Raw genomic sequence first — 21,158 nt, forward strand, 5'->3', positions numbered from 1 at the left:
CAAGACCTATGCAACAAGAGTTGTAGCTTTTGGGTCTGAGAAGGTCAGTGAAATCCCCTCAGGATTTATCCTGAGATCCTGTACCTCAGATTGTAGACCATTTTATGACTACTTTTTTTATGATACATTTTATAAGTGTCATGACTGAATTAAGGTAATTAATCTTTGTTAAAACTCCTTTGTTAGATGTTACTACCCTGACTTCAGTTTGAAAATATATTTTAGGCTCCTCCAATCAAAATCACACCACTTAAAAGTTCTACATAGATGTATATGACCTGTATACAACACTTGTAGAAGACAGAAGAGAATAAACAGCATCGCTGCTGGTGATTGCCACCAACCAATGCTCCTCTGGAAATTATTTCTAGAAGAGAAATATTCCTGTTTGGGGTGGTTTGGCAGTAAATCTAGGTTTTAGTTTGGCCACTTTAGACTCTATACTTACTGTAGTGATCAGCATTCTAATTCAAATAGGCAACTCCACCTGGGACGACTCTCTGGAACCTTGGCCCAGTGTACTTGTCTACGATGCAGTTCTATGCACTTGAGACCCACGTAAGTGAGACCCAGATGGGTCCCTCAGCTAGATCCGCCATTAGTACTGGAACAGTCAAAGCCCAGTGATACTGAGGTTGCAACAATGGAGGACTGCTGAAGTATATAAAATATAGACTCAAGAAGGAGACCCAACAGGGACTTTCTGAGAGGAAAGAACAAGGTAGTGAGAAAAACAGGAAGGGTTATAGACACTGGACCAAGTGGAGGAAGAGCCTGTTGGTCGAAGCCGTGGCAGGCATCAAGCTCAGATAATTATCTAATTATTAAGGTATTTTACCCAAGAAGTTTGCTTTCGGATTACAAAGCTTTTCAGGGTAAACTAGTCATTATTTCATCAGGTCTCCCAAAACTGCTGACTTATGTGTGAAATTTCCTGCTGTGAAACTAGACTTGAAACTAGTTAATTGAGTGAGACTACAAATTGAATCTATCACAGCTTAGCCTTATAGCTAAGCTTGCCACTAAAGGCCCAAGTTACTTGATAACTGCCCGGAAATGCTCCAGGCTGAGAGGAAATGATGTACATAGACATCAGTCGGAGTGGCCAGGCCAGCTTCAGCAGGAGGAAGGCTTGGGGCTCCAGAAGGAACCTCAGCAGGGGAAGGAGGAAGAATGGAGCCAAGAGAGATAAAGAGAGAGCAGAACACAGCCTGTGTTGGGACCTGAGGAGTCCCTGGATTAAAAAATGCACCCTGGAGGGTTTTGACTAACAACAGAAAAGGAAAGTGCTCATACCGATGATGTTCCTGCCTGAAAAGTAGTAGTTGGCCAATGTCCCTCTCCCTGTCTTTGTCACTCTGAGTTGCCTGGACACAGGGAAAGGCAGAAAAAAGCTCTTTGCTGGTGGTAATCAGGAGTCCCACCTGTTCCTGCTCTGAAGTTGTATGAAATTCTCCGGGGACACAGAGGCAGTGCCGCAAGCAATTGCCCTTCTGATGGGCTAGAATGCTGCGTGATCCTTTTCGAAAAAACATTGAACCAAAACTTGAGTTATGTTGCCAAAAGATAAGAAAGAGTGATTCAGAAACATTTTTGGAACAATAAGGAGGATGATTAGAAAAATATGTGTTTGTTTGCCCTCAGAATAGCCAAAAATATTTAAGAGTTTCTGGCTGGGAATGGTGTACGAGACAAACACTTTTGTCTTTTGATCACTTGAGTGCTGTGGGGGGGGGGAGGGTATGTGTGTCAGTGTGTGTGTCGGTGTGTGTGTGTGTGCATACATATACACTTATTCTCCCTCATTTCTATTTGCATACTCCAAGTGAGAGCTTAGAGCAGCACTCTTAACTTTAGGATGGAATATTTACAACCCTCAGCTGTAACGTCTCAGAGGAACTACAGTATTAGGAACGGCCTTAGCCCAACATTTGCTTTTTTTCCCTTCTGCTTAGCATAATTGCAAGGTTCTGATTCTCAATAATAGAAGCAAAGACTAGGCGAGTCTTGAACTGAGAGAAAATAATTTTGAGAAGTTGGTAAAAAGAAAACCTTTTACAAAATTTAAACAAAGAAAACTGAGCTTGAGGTGATTAAATGGAAGCAGGGGAGAGGAGTGAGAGGATCTGAGAGAAAGAAGCGAAGGCAGATGAAAGCTGAGGCAAGAACTGGGGACAAAGCTCTCGGGCCGGGGGGCAAGTCTCTGCAGAGAGCACTTATGCTGTCCGTCCCCACAGCACCAGGGTGTGGTCACTTCCCACCTTCACCCTCAGGGAGTCTCACTTACTTTGCACTCAGTTCACTGTATCTAGGTTAATCAAATTTAAAATTGTCAGTGGACTCCCCCGTTCCCAGCGTGGGACCCCAGCAGGGCCTGACTGCCACACAGCTGTTGTGCTTTCTCTCCTGCATGCCAGCTCTCCAAGAACCAACTGTACTCCACTGGTGGCACCTGTTTACTTAGAATCCAGTGGTGATGGTAAGTTTGTAACAGAGGGTTAAAAGGATGCACTTCCTGCCTCTGTGGAGGTAGTGACATCAATCCTTTAGCCAGAAAATAACCACCGGAGTGGGAGGTGGTTTGCCAAATGTGAAGCTTACAAAGGCAATTTCAGGGGATTGTTTGGAAGTGACCTGTGACCACACACCTGACAGACCAAAGCAGGCCATGACAGTAGAAAGGGGGCAACTAAATTAATCATAATACAATTAAATTATTCACCCACAAGTCTGGCTGTGCCCTAAGACAAATTCTGGAGGCTGAGGGCCACACCACGTTTGTCTCTTCTCTAGCATTCAGCACCTATGTGATAAAGATGCAGCAAGAGGGCTACAGGCACAGCTCGAGGCAGAGCGCTCGCCTGGTATGCTTGAGGTCTTGGGGTTCAGTTCCCAGTGCTGAAAACATATATATGAAAACTGCAGAGAGAAAGATTACCAAGACAAAGGCAAGTAAATGCTCTTCAAGTTAAACACTCAGAATGGGCTTCATCTCCCTCTCTGCAATTACTCAGTTGCTCCTTCACCCATGCCCCCACCCTCCCTCAACTGCAGCTCTATCCCATTTCCTGCTGCAAAACCACCTCTTTCTTAAGAACTCAAGGTGCCAGTCTTGGGTCCTTCATGTGCCTGCGTTCCAGGAGAGGCTCTAAGCTTAGCAGAGTCTCCATTTTGTTGAGTGCACTGAGATGCATGGACACAGATCTGCCCTGGAGTGAGGCAGACCGTTGGGCATCCAATGGATTGACTGCACCACCAAATCCCAGACTCCAAGCCTCAGTGTCAGTGTGAGTTCTCTCTGCTGCCCCACTGCCTCTGACACAGGTAAATTAGCCATGCTACTGACAACATCTGTGTAGGAGTTTGGTTTGGTTTGGTTTGGTTTGGTTTTTGGTTCCTTTATTAAACTCTATCAGGCCCTAAGTGTATCTCTTTCCCTAATCCACAAAACCACCCAATAGCTCCACATTAGTCTTCCTAAACCTAAGTTTCATTGGTTTAGAACACAATGAGAGAGTCCTCTGATTAAAAGCATGTATTTCCTACAGTGTCAGATTTCTTGGTCTGGAAATTTCTATGCCCAGGGCCTGTTGGGCCTTACTAGTGACTTTATTTTTAGAAGAACCTATCCAATGAAAAGGGCAGCTCATTTTCAAGTCCCCCTTGCAGCTCACGCAGGATGCTGCCCTGTGGACTCCCTGAGGGGCTGTGTTCCCCACCACCACCCTGTGCTTATCTGTGGGAAGCTTACTCTGGGCAGATCTGCTCCTTCTCTAAGACTTCCTGGACCACCTACTTGCCTGAAATTATTCATCTAGTCATTATTTTTTTAAATCAATGAATATTTATAACTCTCCATGTAGCAGGAGCTAATCCAGCTACTGTGGATATAGCTACTGTGGATAAGAACTGAGGCAAATATCCAGGCATTAACATTCTAAACAGTGTCCCTCAACCAGTTGAGAGGGAGTCTTTGGATCAGTACTCTTCAGATGCACCTGCTGTGTCGTTCCCGGGGCTCCTGGGATGGAAGCCACCCTTGCCTGCAGAGCTAACTACTCCTCAGTAGACCTTAGGTCATCTTCCCTCCTTTCTCCACTCCTTTCCTGATCTTCCACAGGATCATCTCTCTAGTGAATGATTTCCTGTGAAATCCTTTTAACTGGATCACTCAGAGGGAACCAGTCTAAAAGACTGACAAAGACAGGGAATGTTTTGTTGAGTACAGCCTTGAAGAGGGAAATGACCCTGCCATGATGTTATCTCAGGAGCATTCAAGGCAAAGGAGATGGACAGAGCCATGCAGTAGTACCGTTTGCTTGTCCAAAGCAACAGAAGGAAGGAGTGGGTGAGGTCAGAGAATGAAGGACCAGCTCTCAAAGGACCCTGTAGGTCATCGAGGGAATGCTAGGTTGTAGCTTGCCAACTGTGAGTGTGCGTGTGGGATTTGAAACCAAGAGACCTGGCAGGCCGTTAACAGGGTGAGTGTGAGCTGGAGGAAGAAGCCACAGCCTGAGCCCCAGACCACTTTTGAGTTCAGACCCAGGAGCTGAAGTCTGCAAAGACAATGGAGAAAGGGCAGGCAGAGTGGCAGGGAAACCTGTGTGCAGGGGAGCAAAGCAGGGAGGTCTCTGTCCAGTACTGCTGACAGGCAGGAAGTTGGCGTCTTCCCCTGGGGCTTCAGTGATTATTGCAGTAATTAGCATACCTAACCCTGAGCTGCTTGCAGCCAGGTGCTCTTCACAGCAGTCATCCGCATGAGCACTGTTATTTGTGCTTTTGTGTTCCTGAGCTATTTTTTTGACCAGATTTATAAACTCTCTCTAGAGTAGAACTGTCTCATAAATCTTCTCGAATCTCACAGAATCACCAGCTGGCTCTGCAGGAGTTGGGCATTTAACAAACATTTAACCTTTTAATCTGCATATGCAACTAAAATAACACATTCTCCATGCAGTGTCACCCAGCTCATCTTTCTGGAAGGAATCGGTTCCTTCTCTGAACCCCAAAGGCCCTTTCTATTGGCACTTAACAATTATTGCTTTGCAGGACACATTGTCTTCTCACAGCCAAAGGGATTTTTCACCTCCCCCAAGAACCTCTTAGGGTTTCGATGGCCAGGAGTGCATTTCCTATGTCTTTATGCTACTCCAAATGGCCTAAAATTATTTAAATACCTCACATAACCATCAGCCTTGTCTACAACAAAAGTGCTTTAAATGCATAGTTACTAATAAATAAAACCTATTTTCCCCCATATGTGTTTCCTTTCTGACCCACTATTACAGTGTGATTTTAATCGATGGTTAAAGTTCATCTGTTCCTCATTCAGTGCTATTCTGGAAAGCCTGGGACTCATGATCCCGGATTGATATGCATGGCTACATTGATCTGTGCCCAAGCTCGCTAGCATTTCATTAGCAAGGTTCACGACATCATTATGATAATCCCAGCCCCTGGGAGTTTGTTGCTTACCCTTCAGACAGAGAGACAAGTTAGAATCGTGCTTCCCAAGCATGAGCTCGGAGCGTGAGGAGGTGAGCTGAAGGCCCAGTGCTTGCAGAGCCCAAGGCAGATCTGTGGTCGCTTTTCCAATGCCGAGCAGCCCAGCGTGTGTGTGGAGCTGGCAAAGGTACTCACTTATCTCCTTTACGTGGCCCAGAGGGTTCGGATTGCGACTACAGATCACAGAAATTGTGGGAACGGAAACTGCCTTAAACCAGAGCTTATGGGGTGCTTATAAATGGAACAGCAAATTTTCTTTCTGCCAGAAAACTCAAATACAAAGAGGGAAAAAAATTCCTCTCTTTTTTTTTTTTTTTTTTTTTGAAGTGAGGCTTTCTGGACAAGCAAAGATAAAGGATTTTCTTCCCACAAAAAGAAGATTCCTATACTAGAATATTGTTTATCACTTTCATACTCAATGAACCTGCACCCAGAGTGACAACAAACCCTGTGCCTTCTGGGATGCCGACCCTAGGTCCCTCCTGGGCAGGGAGCTGGTGCCCTGAGGACCAAGTATCAGCATGGAGAGGGACCGGCAAGCTGTTGTGTAGGAATGCAGTGGGGTTGGGGCCAGCAGAGCCATTGACTTGCCCAGTTTTTATTTTTAAATTTAACATTTCGTAACTAGTTTTCTCCAACAAGGAGGAACTTCTTTTATTGACAAAGTTTTAGAAAAAGTTAGAAAAATGTTATTGAGGTTTTGTTGTTCGCTTGTTTATATTTTCACTTTTCTGACATGAGGCCAAGTGGAAGAACAATGGTTCAGAGTATGGGATAAATGCTTGGATCTCACAAGAGGGGGGCAGGGATTGAATCTTTGAGGCCTGGCAGAAAGTCAGAAATTCAGGTGGGGCCATGGACAAAGGGTATCCTTCACAGCTATTCCTTATTAGATAAAGCAAGAAGTGAACAGATTCATCTAATCAGACCTCATGTCTGAATACAACCACTGGTCACGACTTCTTCGACCACGGACCTTGACTTCTTTGGAGAGTTAATTAGAGCAGTCATGATCCAGTCACCTCCTAGTAGGTCCTCCCCTCAGCCAACACAGCTACACTGGGCACTGAACCTTCAACGTGAGTCTCGAGCATACTCTGGATCCAACCTATAACATTTCTCAGAATTTTCATTGAATGCAGTGACAATTCTTATTTGTGTTCTGCATTCCGGCTTTGTGCCCAGCTTGTATTTTGATATTATCAGCCTGGCTTGCGTCTCTGTGTTCTCTGACCCAGGAACTTCCCAGTTATGTGGTAGGAGGGAATAGATGAGATGGAGGATGGAGGGGAGAGGGAGACTGAGTTGGCTCCCCTTGGGGGCTTTACGATCCAGAAGGATTCCTGGGGTTCTAACCAGACCACGAGAAAGAGCCAAGATATGCAGATTATAATGCATTATGGCATTTCTTCTCAACAACCTCAACTGTGATTTCTACAGCCCCAAAAGTCACAATAAAAGGAGAATTAATTCAAAAGTTTGGAAGAATAAACAAAGTAAAGAATAAGAAAAATATTTAGATTTGCATTTTAAATTTTGCATGTACTTAAAGGGAATATATTGCTAAAAAGAGAAACAGAAAGAGAGAAAAGTATGAGCTCTTTCTTTCTTTCTTTCTTTCTTTCTTTCTTTCTTTCTTTCTTTCTAGGATCTTACTGCGCAGCTCAGACTTGGCGTGATCCTCCTGTCTCAGCCTGGGATTACAGGCATGCACCACAGGCCCGGGTTAACATGTGTATTCTTTACCTGGTTTCCCCAGTGGTTACATCTTGCAAAACTATGGTACCCATGCCGGGACTTTGGGCGCTGCGCAGCACACGGTATGACCAGAGGAGGCAACTGCTGGTGCAGTTAGGACAGGTCCACTGGATACCAGCTTCATTCTATCTCATTCAAGGCAGTTGTGTGGAAGAGACAGGCTTAGGAGCAGCAAGAAGGCCGTGGTCAGTGTGCCACGGTAGAACACAGTTTAGGCCTACAGTGGACCCCCCTAAATTTGGAAAGGCACAGGCTTGAAGAGTAGTTGCATAATAGAAAAAGATGCAATAGAGAAAAAGTTCCATATTTAAGCAAAATAAGTGACTGTTATTTCTGTATATAATAAAAGTGAAGATGACAGCTAGAGAGGACAATTGTGACAAGAACACTAAGTGACACAACTCATGACCAACGCTTTTGGCTCCCATATGGCTCCCTGTATCATGCAGGCATCATTGTAGTAAAGAACTTTTTTTTTGGTACCAGAAATTGAACTCAGTACCTCAAACTTACCAGGTGCACGGCACTACTAAGCTATATTCTTGGCTAGTAAAGTGCTTTGAGAAGCCTAATTGGACATCCACCTTTGTCTACCTACCTAGGAAAGCAGAATGTATTTTAATAATTACTAGATAAAATATTTCTGCCTTGATGTTTTTATCTAATATTTCAGTGTGCTAACATAATTGTACCTTGGCTCATAAAAATAGCAAATTTCATTCCATTCTAGCCTGTGGCTTCCTGCTTAGGACACTTGGAGTCTGGGGAGTGGGCTGGGCAGGGTGGGGAGGGAGGGAGCAGAGAGACCAAGGCCACCTCAGAAGGTGCACAGGGCAGGGATTCAAGCCGGGCCACACCATGTGCCCTGGGGTGTCACTCCCATGCAGGCAGCCAGAGCAGGACACAGGGAAGACAAGCCCTAGGCCTGCAGGGTCTCAGTCAAGCAGGAGGTGAGTCTTAAGGCAAGGGCAGAACACGACGCACGTGCAGGCATTCTGCAGCGTGCTGGAACCATGTCCCTTCTGTGGGTCACTTCTGGCTCACTCTGCATCATTCCAACACTGCGATCCTTACAGGGCCAGGAAAGTCATGTGCTGGACTCAAACACACTTGGATGTCTGCGGGACACCAGGTAGATGGTGGACACCTCACTGTCACAGCTTTATGGCGTGGGGACAGCTGAGCAGCACTCACACTATGGTAATGCATTTGCACACTGTCCTTAGCTCTCCACACTCCTGAGGAGCAGTGAGCCTTCCTCACGGGTACCCCTCACGGCTGTGGCTGATCTAATGGGTGAAGTGACGACAATTTCACTAAGGTGGGGCTTGGCAGGAAGCTGAATTCCCGGGGCCCTGAAGTACCCCCCTCCCAATTTTTGTGGAAATGGATCCCAGAGCTTTCACATGACAGTCTTACTAAGTAGAATAAGTTGTTTTTGTTTGTCTGTCTGTCTTTGTTTTTGAGACAGGATCTCACCAGGCAGTTCAGGCTGGCCTTGAATGCACTATGTAGCCCAGGCTGGCTTTGAACTTGTGAATCCTCTTGCCTCAGCCTCCTGAGTGCTGAGATGACAGACATGCACCACCACAGCCACTTAGGATCAATTGTGGGGCTGGGCTCAAATTCGGAATCCTCCTGCGTCAGCCTCCCGGGTCAGCCTCCCAACCTCCCTTTGCCTCACTCACTCTCGGCCCTGATAGAACATCCAGACAGTATGCTCTGTGTCACACAGGACAGGTCTCCACCTGGGTCCTCCCATCATGACTGCAGTCAATCCCCTTCGAACCTAGGCATGTGTGAAGTGCTGGTCAGCGCCATCGCAGCTGTGGGCCTGTGAATCCAGGGACAGCCGTTGCATTCTTCTCCTCAAACTTACGGTTGCTTAGTAAAGAAGGAAACTATTTATCCACTTAAATTAACACTTAGCATTTATGACTGAAAAATAAATGTGTAGACACATATTGTCCATAGGGAAGAAGTTCTAAATGGTATGCATGGTACAATTCTAATTTCAGAATATGTCTGAATGTGTCTGTTTCTCCCTAGGTGATAAACCAAAATATTTACAGTGCTCATTTCTGAGAAGGACTATAGGTGATTAATTCCTTCTATTATTTTTCTAATGAAAATTTTGACATTTTCACCATGCAACACATCCAAATTTAAACAGAAAATTGCAGTGAACTCCTGTCAATGCCAAATGATAGATTTTAAGATCATCTCCCAGAAAACAATATCCCAAGCATATTGCATACAATTACACTACAGATGAGCAAATCCCAAGTAAATATGCCTGACTTTTTGTTGTGTAAATACAAAGCAGCAGGCATGCATTGGATAGATATGTCCACGCACAGAATACCTGTGGAAGGCTGAAGACCAGCCCATAATGCTCCTCACCCACAGGGAAGGACCTGAATGCCTAAAGGATGTTGTTTCCCCTTGGACGTTTTTGGTGCTTTTGTACAACATGTGTCTGTGACACTGAAAAAATAATTAAACACAAAGAAAAATAAAGACACACACCAAAATTTCTCTCACTGCTATTTTCGGTCACCTTTTTGTCTTTCCTTTCCTGACACATTAAACCTTTTTCCATTGTCAGGTTAATCAAGGTTCATTTTGACTTACTGCCCCAAAACTTGTCAGCCTGTGTGGATGAAAATGAGAACCCTTTCTTTCCCACTAAATGCTTCAACCTGCATGTGTGGGTACATCGGCCAGACCTCTCATAGTGCTGCGGCAGGCAGCTGGTGTGGCTGCCGCGTTGGAGCCTGTTCTCAGTGAGGAGACGTGACTCAGTGAAGTCTGCAGGCAGGACCACCCTAGAACAGGGCCGCGCAGGGCTCAATGAGGTCACTCCTTCATGCGCAGATTCACAGACAAGCTCACCAAGATGAGCCCTGCAAGGCTGGGGCTGTCCTCAGCCCACAGCTGCCTTCTCCCAGTCTTTGCCTGTGTGGAGTGCCTATAGGTCAGGATGGGTTTAAGTCTGTGTTTACAGAGAGAAAGGACAGTGGTCAGATGATGTCCCTGTGTCATCCTAACCCGATACACACATCTAAAATATTATGTTACCTTGGGCTTGAGGAAGCATGGTTTGTAGTGTTTCCATGGATACCTAAAACCTGTGTGTAATTCCTATACATTGATGCTAAGTGTTGACAAGTGAGTTATGTGCTCAGAACATGGTTTAAATGGTTAGGAGGGAAGGAGCTGATCAACACTGAAGAGGCGGAAGTGAAGGAAGGAGTGGTACCGTGACTACTTGGTGTTCAGCAGTCACACGAGCTCTTGAGCACTTGTTCACTTAATCAAAGCTTAGAAGCTCTAGTAAGCACTGAGAATAAAGCCTATCTGATATGCGAATTTGGAGATGCCTTCAATGCCCTGCTATTACAGCATCAGTGGAGAGGACAGACTGAAGGAAAAAGACAGATATCTAAACAAAGAGCCCGTGTGCGAAAAATTAACATGCCATAAACAACTGTGAGAACTGTAATTTAAACAATTGACAGCTAAAGTTAAACAAACCAAATAAGTTAGCATAAATGTTACCATAGTGGAAATGCTTTATTTGACATGGTCTGTGCCACTTATTCTGAGAATTGTTTATAAGAGCTATAGAGAAAGCAGGAAACAGGAGAAGAAAAATGATAGCAAAACATAAAAAGCATGTGAGCATAGTAGGTGGTTTAAGACTCACACTATTTTCATATCAAATAAACTTATTCCTTTGGCTATAAATAAACAGGAATTCAAGGGAAGGCATGTTCCTGTATATTTAATCTTTTAATATTTTTATATCTCCTCACAGATTTTTGGTAAGCCATGCTTATTTTGATACACCATTAAACACATTAAATATTTGATATATAATTTAAGAAGAGAATAATAGCAATATAGCAAATATGGATAACTCTTTTAGGACTGAAAATCATTTTGGTTTGTTGATTTGTTTGTCTGTTTTTAAGATAGCCAATACTAGAGATGACATTGACTCAGCACTATTAATATTTTTGTATATTGAGCAATGACACAGAGAGCAAATTTTAGTTTTGGCCATGAATATTATTGACATTTTTACAGAATTCATAAGAAATTTCCAGGTTTTAAGGAAGTAGGTAGTAACTTTCTGGCATAAGAGCTGTGAAGGCTAAATGAGAAGGTTAATATTCATTAACCTTGGGGATGGCTTCACTCACAGTACAGGTGCACTAAGAACTCATGGGGCAGGGCCGGGGAGATGGCTCAGTGGAATAAGCGCTTCCCTGGCAAGCTCAAGGATCTGAGTTCAATCCCCAGTTTCAGAACTCATGGGGCAAACCTGAAGACACCTTCCTCACCAAGAGATCGCCACGCCTGCCTTACCAGACTGCTCTGTGCACACTGTCTTTTGTTTTTTTAATATATTTAGTACAGGGTCTCAGTATGTAGCTCAGACTCTTAGTGATCCTCCTGTTTTCAGACTCCCCAGCGCTAGGATTACAGAGGTGCACCACCACGCCTGGTCTCAGTGGCCAACTTGGTGTGCCCAGGCCTGGGGCTGGTACCCATGCAGCATGTGGTGGGGGGATCAAACCCTGGTCCCTGTGCTTGCCTAAGCAGGCACTTAGTCCACTCTCTATCTTGCCGGTCTTGTACATACTCCCTTAACCAAAACCAACTTTTATATCAAAGATCCCTTGATATATACCATTGCTTCCCTAATGTACGACCTGTATCATTTTTTCTAGTATATTTGAGAAAAGTCCTGTGTTAAGAAATATAAACTCATTGGGTGTGGTGGTGCTTGCCTGTAATTCCAGTGCTCAGGAGGTTGAGGCAGGACAATTTATGCATGTTTGAGGCCAGCTTGCGCTATGTAGGGAGTTGAAGGCCAGCTTAAATTACAGAGGGAGACCTTGTTTCAAAAGAAAAAAAATTATAAACTATTTCTAAATGTTGTGAGTACTGGCAGTGGGGTTAATTGATGTCATTGGACAACTAGTTAGCAATATTTCTATAATCTCTTAGTATATACTAAGATATGAAGCCCATAATCAATAAAGTTGGATATATTAAACTATGCTAGAATGGTTAAAACAAGGTAAACATGTATCTTAAACAAGATTAGAAAGACAAAGACAAATTAGGACAATTACTTGTGACATATAACATGGAAAAAATAACTCTAATGTACAAAAGGCCTTTTAAAATAGTAAGAGATAAACCATAATTTTTATTATTTATTATTTATTTATTTATTTATTTATTTATTTGGTACAGGGTCTTGCTATGCAGTTGAGACTCATAGTGACCCTCCTGTCTCAGCCTCCCCAGTGCTGGGATTACAGGCGTGCACCACCATGCCCAATTTCAGGGCCCACATGGTGTGCCCAGTGTTCCCTAGCCAACACAGCACGTGCTACCAGAAATCAAACCCAGGTCTTTGTGCTTGCCAGGCAGGAGCTTATAGCTATCTCCCCCAGCCTCTAGGTCTGCATTTTTTAAAAAAAACAAGGCAAAAGACCCTCAAACTGACATGCATCTTGGCATCAGTAATAGTAGAAAAACACTTGTAAACGTAGTAGAAGCCAGGAGAGGACACAGGCACGTCTGAATGAAGCAAGTCTATCTCAAATAGCTTCCATAGCTTTATCTCTCCACGTAGATTTTGCATACACATGTATCCAAAAAGGGGTCCACCAGAGCTCCCCAGCCAGATTCGCAGTGGCTGCCTCTGGGCAGCTCCTTTGTTTCCACCTGGTCCATCCTCTGATATCCTCAGCTATGCTTACCAGGCCTGATAGGCTTTTGTAGTTTGCTGTCCTCCCAGCGCTGGAAAGAAAGCAACCCCCCAGGGCAGGAAGCGACCCCCCAGGGCAGGCCTTTGCTTGCACTAAGCTGTAACGCAGGCTGAAGAGCCAAGTCACATTTCAGGCACGTGAGTGTGAATGAATGACTCCTGTGAGTGTGTGTGTGTGTGTGTGTGTGTGTGTGTGTGTTCAGGCGCGCCTTGCACGTGCGTTCATTCCAAGGTAAATATCACTTTGCCTCTATTCTGATGCTTCCCAGGAAATTTCCTGGAAAGACCTTGATTAAAGGAGATAATGATTAACTTAAAAATTTTTACCCACATTCATAAATTTTATGTTGAGTTTTACTTAAATAGAAACAATAGCGCTCTCAAAGTGTGCATGTGGAGGGTACTCTTGTTTTTCTCTTCTAAAACTATGATTATGATTGAATTAAATTGAGCACATCATTCCTAGCCCATTGCTCAATATTTGCTACCAGTCACAGAAATACAAGGAAGAACGCAGAAATTTCAAAGCATTTGAAAGGCCCGATTTCTATCAATATTTTTAAAATGCAGCCTCCGCGAACGGTCAGAGACAAGTGGTGTCCGGGCTTGCTACGAGCAGGGCTCTGCCTGGTGCTGCATCTTGGTAGTATTGCAACTGAGGGGAAAGACACTTCCATTTATGGTGCGTGTGGTCTTATTTAGAAAATGGGAAGCAAAAACCAAGAGTAAAGCTTTCTCAAGTGTTTGGGTACCTGTTTGTTTCTCAGGGGCTGAACCACTTCCCTCACGCACAGCGCCAGGTCGGTGACGTAGTCCCTCTCGGTCTGGATCAGCTCCTCGATGATCTTCGCCCGCCGGGCCATCATCTTCTCCACCTCGTGCTCCTCCTCGGGGCTCGGGCTTGCAGCCGAGGGGCCAGTGGCCTGTGGGCTCATCTTTTCTGCGAAGTGAAATCATGCCCAGGTGAGACACACGGAAGACAGACCTTCCTGAGGTCACTGGGGATTACAGACAAGGGAGGGGCAGGGCTGAGGGCGCCTGCGCTGGGAGACCTCGGGAACTGCCCCTCGTCTTCCAGGAAGGTCGGAACCCAGCAAACTGTGACAAAGACAAGACATTAAACAGCACTCCAAAGCCACCGTCCCTGCTTCAAAATATCTCATTGCTGGGATCTGAGACTATCAAACTGATCTTCAGCCCTGACGTGAATCAAAACAATACAATTCAGAGCTTGGAGGCATGCTTGCTTTTGACATTAAGGAAAGACTTTCATTAGTAACTGAAACACCTTGCGATTTTGTTCATTCCTAATCTTAAAAATAATTACACATCATCCTCGGGTAGGTAATAAGCGAAGAAACAAGAAACAATTGCACACGAGGGATTTTTCTTATTATTTCAAATCAGAACCCATGGGGACTGGGGGCTGTAGTGAATGAAAGTTCCAGCTAAGATGTTTTCACGGCATATCTTGTTATTTCAAGGTTTAACTCAAAACTTACAGCACTGAGGAGATGGTGAGACAAGTGGCATGCCTCCCACGTAGCCTGGGTTTCAATGCACATGTGCTAACTTCCCATAAGGAGGGTAGTCATCATGTAATGCAAATATGGATTAATAAAATTAAAAATGGAAACAACGGAATTTTATAAAATGACCTATAAAGAATATGTATAAAAAAGGTACAGGTCACACTGTTGAAGTGAAAGTGGAAAGAAGTGTTCTCTTAGATGGCTCTCGAATGAAAGTGCACTGGAGAGACATTTGCGGAGAAGTTCGTGGTTCAATGCAAGCATTCTGCTCCACTGATAGGAGCCAACACTTCAAAAAGTAATGACTCTGGCTCTCTCTCTCTCTCTCTCTTTCTCTTCTCTCTCTCTCTCTCTCTCTCTCTCTCTCTCTCTCTCTCTCTCAACTTTGGGAGTTCAGCAAAAGAGTCAATAATCACACATCTGTGGAAAATGCTTTAAAAGTAACCCTAACATCTAATTGTCCTAACTGACCTTTGGACAGCTCAGATTGTGAATGAAGATACTTCTAGACCCTGTAGTGATCTGTCCTTTATTAGGAAAGAGAGTGATTTTGATGAACAGCATGAATAGTGCACACTTCTACAAGACTTGAGCCATTCAATAAAAAAAAAAAAAATCATCCAGGAGGACCATAGAGGAAGAGATAACCCACATGAGGAGGGAGAATTGGTGTAGGAGTGTTCCTCAGCCTCCACACCTTGACCTGTGTTGTGAAAATGCTGCAATACTTGATAATTCATATTATTTTTATTTTATTGGAAAGTAGAAATATGACCCTCCGTGTCCCAGACTTAACGGGATGTGTTATTAGTGGATACCACGACTCTGAATTATTTGGGATAAAAGAGGAGGCAGGACTATATAATAACTGTCGTGAGTCTTTCCGTTTTTTTAAAAAACTATGTTTAAAGTGCAAAACATATTGCATAATGAAATGACTGGGCAGCTTGGGAGAGGGTGAACGGGGGAAGGAATCACTTGTCTTACTCTTCGAAGTCTATGGCACTATACACAGAAAGAGCTCTTCCTGGCAGAGCCCCGACATACAGACATGGGAAATTCCCCATTATAGTTTAACACTATCTGAAAAATGAAAACACTATTGAAAAACTGTTCTTGTCGATGCTTCTCCAAGCTCCAAACCTTGCATAACTTCTAAAAATAATTCTTCAATTATATGAGACTAGCATGCATCTTTCTTGATCTCTGGCACAGGAATATGCCCAAAGCACTCTCAGGTCCCCTTCAGTTCTGAATGCCAGGACTCAGGGACACTCTCTGTGTCTCACAGATGCTCCAAGTGCTACCCTTTAAAATCTGAATTGCATCCAAATTTTTAAATTAAAACCTACTCAGATTTTCTAAATTTCCCAGCCTCTTGTTCAGAACCAATCTGGGGAGTCAAGGTGCTTGAAATACATTTATCAGTCAAGATAGTCAACTTCAGAAACTTCTCCTTGCAACTGTAAGAAACTTCTCGGGGAATCTGGAGCTGTGGAACCTTGTGCCACACCTCTGTTGCTCTTTTGCCTCTGGGTTATTGCAGGAGAAAAGACTTGCATCATTTTTACAGTTAGATGTCTAAGCAGTTCCTGTGTTTGCAGTTCTTAAACCAACAAACTCTCCACAATGCCTTGTGGATATTAAGTTGTGTTTTTCTACGATCTTTCTCTACCGTCAAAATTCTTGTTTGAGTTACATTAAATTTTAGTGAGTAAATTACAACACACTATCACCAACACATATTACCCAAGTTAGAAGCAGTTGGCTATACTAATCTTATTTTGAGGCAAAGAAAAAGAGAAGCTAAGTACGTAGAAAAGGAGAGAAATCAGACCTTTTACAGCTAATGCTTTCCCGAAACCATTCGCTGCTGCTATTCTGCTGCTATAGGGCTGGCACAAAGGAAGAAAAAAAGAACTAATGCTTTCCTAAAGTTGAAGAAAACTATTAAAGCCAAGGTAGAACTGAATTTAAAAGGTCATTTAAATTTTTGCAATTAAAATACACCATTGTGAGGGAAATATTGTTGTGTATCTGACTCTGCCAAATCTCTCTTTTTTTTTTTTAACCTCAAGATTTATTTTTCTTCTCTTCTGGATGTTTAACAACTAAAGTTTGCAGACTAAGAATTAGAGAAATAGAGGAGCTACAAGGATAGCCTCTATTTTGGCCCTAGTACTTCAAGGTCAGTGAAGACTTAGGACATAAGAGAACCTGTGCTGTGACGTCCTATAACTCAGTGGTGTCCCAAATTTTGTGATCATGGAGATTATAATGCCACAGGGGAAGGTGTTTGATGATGTAGAGTGTGCCTAAAGAGAGTCACCCAGAGAAAAAATTTTTCTCAGACTTTCATAGAGAGCAAATTTGTCAAGAAATGGCCGTGACTCATCCAGATGGCTGACACTGACAAAAGATCTGCAAGGTGCTATACATGGTTGCAGCATAAATCCTGAGGGGATTTGACTGTCAGATAAAAAAGTTATATTTTTAGTTATATAGGTCTTGCTTTAACTTAGTCTTAACAATTCAGCAGAAAAATATGAACATGAAGTATAAAAGTAATGCCATATTGACTTGTTGAGCTGTGAAAGGCTCAAGTCAGCAACTTCTGACAATTGCCAGTTCTGCCGATATCCCACTACTATTATGAACTACTGGACTATATTGGGTTATTTTGCTGAATTCAAGTAGCTACAACCTTTAGCCTGGCTTCAAGTATGTAAAGGTCCTTTAAAGACGTCTCTAAATACAGCTTCTCTAACTGCAGTGAAAGTTTTTCCCATCTCTAAAAAAACAAAATGGAAAAGGGGAACATGTTGGGGACCAAGAAGCTAAGAAATCAATCAAATATATGAAGGTGGGACTTGGCCCAGTGCCTAAAGCAAACAAACTACCTCACTCCTGAGATGAACATCCTGTCTAGTTAAGGTTTGCTATCAGTTGCTAGGCAATCTAGTATCATGCGTTACTAACTTCACAAAAGTGTAAATAAAGGACAGTGTTGTTGTGAAGATTTATTTGTCTAGCAATGATCAAGAATTTTCACTATTTTACTGAATTTTATCAGAAACATACCCAGAGTGCTGCCCAAGGCTGCTCATGTTAAAGAAGATTGCTGTGTTGGGAGAAAGGAAAATCAGATTGCAGATTAGCTCTGCTGCCACACCAGAGAGGATGTTAGGAGTGACTTAGCTGTGCCTACAGAGTCTTGTCCTTCTCATCTGTAAGCCAGGAGCGAAAACCAGCACCGTATTAACATGAAGGCTGAGCTGGCTGAACAGCAGCATACAGTGGAGGTTCCTTCGGGCCTACAAAACAATACGCATCTGAAGTATTTCCATAGGCACAGCAGTCAGAGAGTTTCTCTGTGCATACGGCCCTCAACTTTCGATGGTACAATGAAGATTTTTAAATTTTACTCTCATGCAATTCTGTTTTTCACTTTCAGTATAGTATTCAATAAATTACACCAGACATCCACACTTTAGAATATTCACATTTTAGAATAAAATGGGCTTTCTGTTAGACCACTGTGTCCAATTAATTATAGAGTACCATGAGTTCAGAGCATGTTTAAGGCAGGTTAGGCTAAGCTATTTTTCTCTTTATTAGGTTGGTATGTAAGTTGCATTTCCTCATATGAAGCTATGATGGGTTTATTGGGACATGATCCATCACAAATCAAGGTACTTGCAAAATTTCCCACCACCTGAAGAAAACAATTATCCTATAGTTTTATATTTGCCATTGTGTCAAGATAACGCTTGGCTTTAAATAATGGGAGAGCTACATCCAGACAGGAGAATAAGAGGAAAAGAAACACCAGAGGCTCTTGGCAAGAGAAGTCAGGGGGCTTCAGGGCTTTGCCACCTGAGAAGCTTGACTGGCCTGGGTACCCACAAGAAGAGGAACAGACTGTTGGAGAAATGGAAAGGTGCCCAAGGTAGGAGTGGTGGGGTATAGAAGATAATCACATGTGGATTTCAAGAAGCGTGACTACTTTACTTTTGCCATTTTAAACATAATATATACATGTAATAAGTATAGAGGATCATCGCACAGATTTTGGAGTCAGACCATGTGAGTTCAAATTTCTTTTGTTTTTAAGAAGAACTGTTTTCTAGAAGTGACCTCTATTAAGGCTGCCTCTTGGAGGTAGGCACAGTCCTGAAGTTAGTCTCTGGAATGGGCAGGGAGAAAGAAAAGGCGAGGAGATGGGTCCTTTACTACTCTCTTCTCATCTGGATGATAGTTTTAGACCATAGGTGTGTGTGTGCATTTTCAGTGAAGTACTTGGTTTTGTTGTGTGTTCTTGCTCGACTGCAAAACACCTAAGATTTATAGATGTCCATCCACAGATCTATAGATGACAAGTTAAAAAAAATAGAATTAGTAATTTAGCCTATTTGCCATTTTTTTCTAATATTGATAGAAAAGATGCCTGTTGGATGTAAGGCTGTGACTCACCTTTGGGCAGTGTGTCAGGGCTTGTCTTGAGATCAGCAGAGGGGCAGGAAGAAGTATATGAGATGTGCATGAAGTGTTCTGGCTTACATTTTGCTGAGAACCATTGGCACATGTGCATATTCTAGATATACCATGGGCATGCGTGCATAATTCAGTGGAACATACCTTCCTGCAGTATATTAATAGCAGAGATCTGAACACTCAGAAACATGCTTGGTGTGCTCAGCTGCTTTATGTCTCATTTTAAATTAGGCATTAAGGGAATGCAGTCTTTTAATTATAACTCTGCTGATGCTTCTGTCTAGAGGCCTACTGCCATTATTATCTTCAGCAAATTTTTTGTACCCAAGAAAAGCAGGATTATAATTTTTTTTTCTAACAGACTGAGTTGGTGTTGTGTATTCTATTCTCAGTGATCAAAAATACTCTTGGAGCTTTGGGGTTTTGAGTTAATGAATATTCATGATGCATGGCAAAGTGTGGTAGACATTGTACAATCTCAGCGACACACAATGACATGTTGGGTACACACATGGGACCCAGGACATGTCCAGCTGAGCTGCTTATGACTGCAGATGACTGTTCTTTGCTTCTTGCGTTTTTGTTTCCTGTCGTGTGCGCACTGACTTTTAAAAATGATGACTATCTTTTAAACCCAATAAAATCCCCCAAATTCTACCTCTACCATTTATCTGTTCCTTTGGACTAGATATTTATATCTTTCTGTAAAAATTTCTTTATCTGTAAATATTAGCAAAAACTTATAAAATGGTTTTGAAAATTGAATGAGTTATTGTCTATTAATACTTGCAAAAGTGCCCAGCATTAGAGTATAGCCCACGAAAATGTACTTTGCTATCATTAGATGCAGATTAGCTGTGCTACAGGTTTCATTGTATTACTGTTGTTTCCTCATCTGGTGTGTAATCTCTCCAAAACATGTCAGTGCATATATGAACACATAACCATAGCAGTTTTTGGTTATTTCTTGGCAACAATGGGCTCCTACACATAACCTTCTGCAACACTTTCTTCTCACTTTTAGCAGCAGATACTGGAAACTTTCTGTGAGCTACGGGAGCGTGCACGTCTTCACTCATCATAACAGCATGACGGCTGCCTAACTGGGGTAGCCACTGCTCCCGCCTACCCCATGTCTACCCTGCCATGAGTTTTTCATGAGCTGATTCCTGAACAGATAAAAATACACCTATGGTTCTTTTTTAAGCCAAGACCAGGAAAAGAGAGCACACCGAAGGAAAGGTGTGGAAAGGAAATAGAGTTGGTAACAGAAAACACGTGTGGGAAGAAAAGATATCAATACAGTCTCTTTCAGTCTTGGCTATGGGTGATGACAGAAAGAAATCTTTCCCTAATACATTACAGTATTCAGGGGCACTGACTGGATGTCATAGGGGTTTGCGATCCAAAGTCATAGAATGCTTAGTACATAATGATTAGGGATCTGTTGTGAGCCTCAAACTATTCTAGGAGCTGGAGATGCAGTAGTTTAAAAACATCGCACCTATTACTCAAAAAGAAAGTAGTAGTTACATGTCTTAAACAAGTATTAATAAAAAAATCAAAGAGGCTAAAAACATAACAGAAGGAAAGATGGACTCTTCTTTTTTTTTTTTTTTTTTTTTTTTTTGACTCTTTGAGACAGGGTCTCACTATGAGGTTCAGGCTAGAATTGAACTCACTTTGTAACCTAGACTGGCCTCAAACTCGAAACGACCCTCCTGCCTCAGCTCCCTGAGTGCTGGGATTATAGTCTTGTGCCAGCATGCCTGCCAAACAGTGCTGGGAAAATTGGCTATCCTCGTGTAGAAGATTGAGTCTAGACCAATATATCTCATTAGGTACTAAACTAAAATAAGAATAGACCCGCAATTTAAATGTTAAAACAGAAACACTTACTCTGCTGGAAGGTAAAACCCTTGAAGACCTAGGTAGAGCCAAGGACTTTCTGACCAAACCCAAATCCTTTAAGACATAATATCAAGCATCAGCAAATGGGAGCACGTCAAATTAAAAGCTTCTCAACAGAAAAAGAAACAACAAAGTCAAGAGAAAACTGTCAGAAGGGGAAAAGCATT

General features: G+C 42.8%; 1 protein-coding gene across 2 annotated transcripts in view; it reads right to left on the reverse strand.

Moving 5' to 3' along the window:
• Arhgef38 (Rho guanine nucleotide exchange factor 38) overlaps positions 1 to 21,158 on the reverse strand; it is a 130,354-nt gene that overhangs the window by 79,803 nt on the left and 29,393 nt on the right. For both annotated transcript variants that reach the window (XM_023710128.1, XM_004626706.2), the window contains exon 2: positions 13,807 to 13,994. In XM_023710128.1, the coding sequence (XP_023565896.1) occupies positions 13,807 to 13,994 (188 nt within the window). The remainder of the gene's footprint in view (positions 1 to 13,806; positions 13,995 to 21,158) is intronic.

This window comes from Octodon degus, unplaced genomic scaffold (genome assembly GCF_000260255.1).
Source record: "Octodon degus isolate 3935 unplaced genomic scaffold, OctDeg1.0 scaffold00016, whole genome shotgun sequence".
Lineage (NCBI taxonomy): Eukaryota > Metazoa > Chordata > Mammalia > Rodentia > Octodontidae > Octodon > Octodon degus.